Genomic DNA, 7,685 nt, shown 5'->3' on the forward strand with positions numbered 1-7,685 from the left:
TATCCTGGATTCTCTTTATCCCAGATTTTCCTATCCTGGATCCTGTTTCTCTCCGCATCCCGATTTTCCCTGGGTTCCAGGAATTGTCCCCACCCGGTTCCACGTCCCCTCCCCAGGGACACGCAGGTGTGGCGGCCGGGACAGGGCCGGGATCCGGGATCCTGTGGGAATGGAGTGCAGGAATTGCATGTGGGAATGCCAGGATCCTGGGGGAATGTGGGAATGAGAGAGAGTGAGGGAATGCAGGAATGTGGGGATCCTGTGGGAATTCCATGTGGGAATGTGGGAATTCCATGTGGGAATGCCGGGATCCTGAATCTTGGGGGAATGTGGGAATGCGGGAATGCAGGAATTCCATGTGGGAATCCGGGATCCTGTGGGAATGTGGGAATGCTGGCATCCTGCAGGAATTCCATACAGGAATGTGGGAATTCCATGCGGGAATGCAGGAATTCCATGTGGGAATGCAGGAATTCCATGTGGGAATGCTGAGAATTCCATGAGGGAATTCCAGCTTGGGCCAGGGCAGACGGAAACTGCTCCAGCCGCTATTCCTGGAGCTGGGAAGGAAAAAAGGAGTGGAAAAGGCAAAAAAAAAGGGGGAAATTGAGGAAAATGGGAGACAAAAATGGGTGGGAAAGGGAAAAAAAGGGGAGAAAAAAGGGGGGGGAAGCAAAAAAGAGGGGAAAATTGGGGAAAATGGGAGAAAAAATGGGAGGGAAAATTGGGAAAAATGGGAGAAAAAATGGGGGGGAGGGAAAAAAGGGGGAGAAAAGGGGGGAACGGGCAAAAATAACAAAAAAGGGACGGAAGAGGTGACCCCGAGTCCCAGGGACAGCGATCTGAGGGATGGGGGATCCAGGGGGGATTTGTGCAGGTTTTGGGTGGAAACCCCTCAATTTCCCCCCATTTTTTCGTGGAATGCGGGATGGGGACGGAGCGGGGATGCCCCGAGGGGTCCCGGCCGTGGATTTTGGGGTGACCCAGGGGTGGATTTAACCCCGGAGGGTCCGGGAGGCAGCGGCAGGGGCTGGGAATATCCCGGGAGAGGAGGAAAAACGGGATGAGAAAAACTCCGCCGCTGCTTTTCGCTATTCCAAGCGGGAAGAGCAGAGCGGGGAAGGGAACGGGAGCCCGGAGCCCGCAGCTCCCGGCCCGCCCCGGTAATTTGGGATGGCCGGATCCCAAAAAATAAAAAAAAGACGGGAAAAGGACGTGCCAGCACGTCGGGATCTCGGAGAGGTGTTGTTTTGTTTTTTTTTTTTTTTTTGGGATATTCCCTCAAAAACTCCTAAAAACCCCACAGGGGAGCGGGAGGGGGAGGATTGGGGATTATATTTTGATTTTTTTGGGATTTTTTTTGGGATATTTTGGGATATTCTACCCCTTCCCTCCGGGAATAAGGAGCTGGAAAGGCCCCTGGGAAGCCACTTTGGGGTGGTTTTTTTTGTTTCTTTGAAAGAATGGAAAATGTAATGACAGGCTCTGAATGAAAAGGATAAAAGGAAGCAGCTGGAAAGGCCCGAAATAGAGAAAAATCCACCCAAAAATAAAGCAGGACGAGAGGGAACAGGGGGTGAAAAGGGGAAGGAAAGGATTTGGGATCCCCTTTGCAGGCCCTGTCCCAAAATGGGGCATCCCCGGGGACCCCAAAGCAGGGGACCCCAAAACTGAGCATCCCTGGGGACCCCAAAACTGAGCATCCCTGGGGACCCCAAAACTGAACATCCCGGGGACCCCGAATCAGGGAATCCCTGGGAACCCCAAAACTGAGCATCCCTGGGGACACCGAATCAGGGAATCCCTGGGGGCCCCAAAACTGAGCATCCCTGGGGACCCCAAAACAGAGCATCCCTGGGGACCCCAAATCGAGGTTTTCCTGGGGACCCCAAATTCCCAGGGCACCCAGAGCATCCCTGGGGATTATGGATTGGATCATTCCAGGGAACCCCAAATCAGAGAATTCCTGGGAATGCCGAACTGGTGCATCCCCGGGGACCCCAAAACTGAGCATCCCGGGGACCCCGAATCAGGGAATCCCTGGGGATTATGGATTGGATCATTCCAGGGAACCCCAAATCAGAGAATTCCTGGGAACCCCAAATCAGGGAATCCCCGGGGACCTCAAAACTGAGCGTCCCTGGGGACCCCAAATCGAGGTTTTCCTGGGGACCCCAAACTCGAGAATTCCCAGGGGACCCAGAGCATCCCTGGGGACCCCAAATCAGGGAATCCCTAGGGATTCTGAACTGGATCATTCCAGGGAACCCCAAATCAGAGAATTCCCGGGAACCCCGAACTGGAGCATCCCTGGGAACCCCAAAACTGAGCGTCCCGGGGACCCCGAATCAGGGAATCCCTGGGGATCCCAAATTGGAGCATTCCTGAAACCCCAAATCAGGGAACCCCGGACCTGAGCATCCCTGGGGACCCCAAATCTGGGAATCCCTGGGAATCCCGAACTGGATTGTTCCAGGGAACCCCAAATCAGGGAATCCCGACCTGGAGCATCCCTGGGGACCCCAAACTGGAACCTGTGAGAATCCCAAACCGGAGCATTCCGGCCGATCCAGCTGTGGAATTCCAGCTGTGGAATTCCAGCCCGTCTGGCCAAGAGGCGCCGCTGCGCTCCCGCCCTTCCCTCTGCCGGGAGCCGGGAAAAACCCTGATCCCAAAAAATCCCTGATCCCAAAAAACCCCCAGTCCCAAAACCCCTGATCCCAAAAACTCCAATCCCAAAACCCCCGAACCCAAAAACCCCAATCCCAAAATCTCCTGATCCTCAAAAATCCCTGACCCCAAAAACTCCAATCCCTAAAATCCCAAATATCCCCAAAATCCCTGATCCCCAAAAATCCCCGACCCCAAAAATCCCTGATCCCCAAAAATCCCCAATCCCAAAAAAACCCCAACCCCCAAAATCCCCAAGGCCAAAATTCCCTGATCCCCAAAAATCCCTGATCCCCAAAAACCCCAATCCCAAAAATTCCCAATCCCCAAAATCTCAAAAATCCCTGACCCCAAAAAACTCCAATACCCAAATCCCAAAAATCCCTAACCCAAAAAACCCCGATCCCCAAAAAAACCGATCCCAAAAATCTCCAATCCCCAAAACTCCCATCCCCAAAAACCCAGATCCCAAAAAATCCCCAATCCCAAAAATTCCTGACCCCAAAAACCCCGATCCCAAAAACCCCAATCCCCAAAATCCCAAAAACCCCAATCTCAAAAATCCCGATCCCCAAAATCCCAAAAATCCCCAAAATCCCCAACCCCAAAAGTCCCCAATCCCAAAAAAAATTCCCCAACACATTTGTGTTTTTCCAAGGTATTTTATTTTGTTTTTCAGCCGCTTCTGGAAAAAACATCCCGCTTTTTATTTTGCTTTTTCCAGCTATTTTTGAACTTTTTTTTTGGCTTCTTTTCCCTCTCCGTGGCTCCAGCCCATAAATAACAATAATAACAACATTTTTAAAGCCTTTTCGCTGACACTTCACCGGCCCTGCCAGAGCCTTTTCATTCTCCAGATGGCGAAAATCCGCCTCGAAATAATAAAAAAAAAAATAAGGGGAAAAAAAACCCTTTAAAAAAAAAAAGGGGGCGGGGGGGAAAGGAGAAAAATCACTTAAAAAAAAAGACAAAAAAAGAAAAAAAAAAAAGGAAAATCCCTTAAAAAAACCTTAAAAAAAAAAAAAAAAAGAGAAAAAACCCTTAAAAAAAAAAAAAAAAGGGAAAAAAATCCCTTTAAAAAAAACCCTTAAAAAATAAAAAAAAAAAAAAAAAAAGGAGAAAAATCTTTTAAAAAAAAAAAAAGGGGGGAAAAAAAAGGGAAAAATACCCTTTAAAAAAAAAAAGGGGGCGGGGGGGAAAGGAGAAAAATCACTTAAAAAAAAAGACAAAAAAAGAAAAAAAAAAAAGGAAAATCCCTTAAAAAAAACTTTAAAAAAGGGGGGAAAAATCCCTTAAAAAATTCCTTAAAAACAAAAAAAAAAAAAAAAGAAAAAAAAAAAAGGAAAATCCCTTAAAAAAAACTTTAAAAAAGGGGGGAAAAAAAAAAAAAAAAAAAAAAAAAAAAAAAAAAAAAAAAAAAAGGAAAAAAAATCCCTTAAAAATCTTGGAAGTTTTGGTAAATATTTGGTGTTTTTCTCTTTTTTATTTTATTTTTTTTTAAATTCTGTCACATGAAGGAGAAGTTCTAAAAGTGGAGCAGCTGATTTTGGGATATTTTGGGATGTTTTTGGAAATTTTTGGGGATATTTTTGGGATTTTTTGGGGTGTTTTGGGGGTATTTTTTGGATTTTGAAAAATATTTTTGGGATGTTTTTGGGATATTTTGGGGTGTTTTTGGGATGGGCAGGGAGGAAGACGCCAGGGTTTTGGGGTTCCCGAGGGTCCCCCCCGGGGTTTGGGGGTGTCACACCCGAGGGGGGGGGAAACTGAGGCACGGAAAGAAAAACATGAAAGAATTTAGGAAAAATCGAACTTTAAGAAACTTTTTCTCTTTAAAGAATTAAAGAAAAATTCAATCAATTTTTAAAAGTAGAATATTTATCGAACTTCCCAAATGTGCGAAATTCTCAGAGCTCCTCTCCAAAATTTGGGTGATTTTATTCCCGGAAAATTTACATATTCATAGGCTCGCCCAATAGGCTCATACATATTCATCAGCTGGCCACGCCCACCCGCTCCGTATTGGTTGGAATCTGAAATTCGAGGAAATCTCAAAATTTTGGGTGTTTAAGGCCAAATCTGGGAGAGAAATTCCCCAAATCGCTTGGGGAGAGTTTTCCTTGGAGAAAATTGGAAAATTTGGGTGGGAATTAAAGGCAGGATTCGATCGGGGGGGCTGATCGGGGGGGGCGTGCTGCTTTTGTGGGGCTGGGGTCACCCCTGCGGCCCTGTGTCCCCTCCCGTGTCCCCTCCTGTGTCCCCTCTCCTGTGTCACCTCTCCCAGCCCTGTGTCACCTCCTGTGTCCCCTCTGCTGGCCCTGTGTCACCTCTCCTGGTTCTGTGTCCCCTCTCCTGTGTCCCCTCTGCTGGCCCTGTGTCCCCTCCTGTGTCCCCTCCTGTGTCCCCTCTGCTGGCCCTGTGTCCCCTCCCGTGTCCCCTCTGCTGGCCCTGTGTCCCCTCCCGTGTCCTCTCCTGTGTCCCCTCTCCTGTGTCACCTCTCCTGCTCCTGTGTCACCTCCCGTGTCCCCTCCTGTGTCCCCTCTGCTGTGTCCCCTCTGCTGGCCCTGTGTCACTGGGACGGAGGTCCTGGGGACACGGGGCGGGTTGGGGACACGGTGAGGTGGTGGCCGTGTGCCGCGGGTGGGGAAACACCAGAGGTGTCTTGGCTTTTGTGGGGTCTGAGGTGGGGCTGGGGTCCCCTCTGTGGCCCTGTGTCCCTCCTGTGTCACCTCTCCTGGCCCGGTGTCACCTCCAGGTCACGGGGATCGAGGTCCAGTTGATGGCACTGGTGGCACCGGGCAGTGCCGGTTTGGGGACACTGGGTGGCACTGAGCAGTGCCGGTTTGGGGACACTGGTGGCACTTGGTGGCACTTGGTGGCGCTGGTGGCACCGGGCAGTGCCAGTTCTGGCCACTGGGGGGCGCTGAGTGCCGTGGCCCTGCCCCCTGAGTGTGACGTCACCGCCGCGATGGGCGTCACCCCAAAACCATCCCGACCCCAAATCCCCCAACCCGAAACCCCCATTCCCAATCCCAAATCCTGAATTCCCAACCCCAAACACCCAATCCCAAATTCCCAATCCCAAACCCCCCCATTCCCATTCCCAACCCCTCATTCCCAATCCCAAATCCCCATTCCCAAACCCCCATTCCCATTCCCAACCCCTCATTCCCAATCCCAAATCCCCCAGCCCCCGTTCCCATCCCAAATCCCCCATTCCCAATCCCACAGACCCCAACCCTCCCAGTGCAGTCCGGGGACCGGCCGTGCCGTGTCCCCGCTGTCCCCGGCCCCGGGCACTCCCGGCTCCTCTCCCGGCGCTGCCATCCCAGCCCGGGGTCGCTCCTCGCTCGCCCCCGGGCCCAAACCGGGCTGGCGGCCGGGCCGAGCCCGCTCCGCGCTCCGCCTCTCCCGCGGCAGCGGCCAGCCCGCTGTCCCCGCGTGTCGCTGGCCCTCATTTGGTGTCGCCGTCGCCGCGGGCCGCGGGCGTGTCGGGCTCCCAGAGGACGAACTCGTGCAGCAGCGTGTTCACCGTGTCCGGGCACTCCAGCATCACCATGTGGCTGCCCTCGTCGATCACCTTCAGGAAGGCGATCAGCAGGATCTGCGGGCAGCCGGCGGCGCGGTGAGACCCCCCGGAGGTGGCACGAGCCCCCAAATGCCACTCTGTCCCCTCCCTGGCGAGTGGCAGTGCCAGGATGGGCTCCAGCCCTGCCCCGGCGCTCCAAAGCCACTCTGTCCCCTCCCTGGCAGCGTCCCTTGGAGCGCCCTGGGGCACAGCAGGGTGTCCCTGCCCATGCCAAGGTGTCCCATGTCCCTGTGCCATCCCTGGCAGCATCCCTTGCAGCACCCTGGGACAGTGAAATTTGTCCCATTTCAATGCCAAAGTGTCCCTCTCCCATGTCCCTGCCCATGCCAAGGCGTCCCTGCCCATCCCTGTGTCACCCTGCCAGTGTCCCTGCCCATGTCCCTGCCATGTCCCTGCCCATGCCAAGGTGTCCCTGCCCACCCCTGTGCCACCCTGTCACCATCCCTCAGATCACTGGACAATTTCCCCCCTCCCTCCCTCCCCACGTCCCCATCAGCCACCCCCCATTTTTTTGGGGGGGGGGCAGATCCCCCACCCCCCTTCCCGGGGGTGCCAGCCCCGTACCTCTGCCATCCTCTGGTCCTCCTCGATGGGCACGAACTTGTCGTGCATGCCGTGCACCAGCAGCACGGGCACGGCCAGCTCGGCGTGGTACAGCTCGTCCCCCTCGGGCCAGTACTGCCCGCTCATGGTGGCACGCAGCACGAAGGACGAGACGTTGAAGGCGTTGCCCTCCTTCAGCAGCTGCTTCTCTTTGGCACCTTGGCGGGCAAAGCCGGCCCTGGCACGGGGGGGAGAGGGCTCAGCGCGGAATTCGGGGGGTTGGCAGCAAAGGGGGGCATCCCAGACCTCCCGAAAGTCACGCTTTGTCACCTCCCTGGCGGTGGCAGTGCGAGGATGAACCCAGCCCCACAAAAGTCACACTTTGTCACCTCTCTCGGGGTGGCAGTGCCAGGGTGAGCCTCCTGAGAGGTGGCACAAATCCCACACTCTGCCCCCTTCCTCGGGGTGGCAGTGCCAGGGTGAGCCCCTGGGTGGTGGCAGGGGATTCCAGCCCTCAAAAGTCACTCTCTGTCCCCTCCCTCAGGATGGTAGTGCCAGGATGAGCCCCTGAGGGGTTTCAGAAGCCCCCAGCCCCCCAAAAGTCACTCTCTGTCACCTCCCTCGGGGTGGCAGTGCCAGGATGAACCCCCTGAGAGGTGGCACAAGACCCCGGCCCCAAATCCCACACTCTGTCCCCTTCCTTGGGGCAGCAGTGCCAGGATGACCCCCAGCCCTCCAGCCCCCCAAAAGCCACCCCCTGTCCCCTCCCTCAGCAGTGGCAGTGCCAGGGTGGCCCCCTGGGTGGCACAGGACCCCCCCTGGGTGGCACAGGACCCCTCCCCAGGCTGTGACTCACTTGAGGAAGCTCCAGGCCAGGCAGGGG

The 7,685-nt window shown here is 54.2% G+C and overlaps 1 protein-coding gene across 1 annotated transcript; it reads right to left on the bottom strand.

Moving 5' to 3' along the window:
* Positions 1 to 5,935: 5,935 nt before the first annotated feature.
* Positions 5,936 to 7,678, bottom strand: LOC121342539 (protein ABHD8-like). Its single transcript, XM_041417063.1, has 3 exons — positions 7,659 to 7,678; positions 6,824 to 7,040; positions 5,936 to 6,274 (listed from the first exon to the last, which is right to left on the bottom strand). The coding sequence occupies exons 2-3, from the start codon at positions 6,947 to 6,949 to the stop codon at positions 6,125 to 6,127; spliced, it is 276 nt and encodes a 91-aa protein (XP_041272997.1). The 5' UTR covers positions 6,950 to 7,040; positions 7,659 to 7,678; the 3' UTR covers positions 5,936 to 6,124.
* Positions 7,679 to 7,685: the final 7 nt, after the last annotated feature.

The sequence above is a fragment of the Onychostruthus taczanowskii genome, unplaced genomic scaffold (assembly GCF_017590055.1).
Source record: "Onychostruthus taczanowskii isolate IOZ18803 unplaced genomic scaffold, ASM1759005v1 scaffold106, whole genome shotgun sequence".
Lineage (NCBI taxonomy): Eukaryota > Metazoa > Chordata > Aves > Passeriformes > Passeridae > Onychostruthus > Onychostruthus taczanowskii.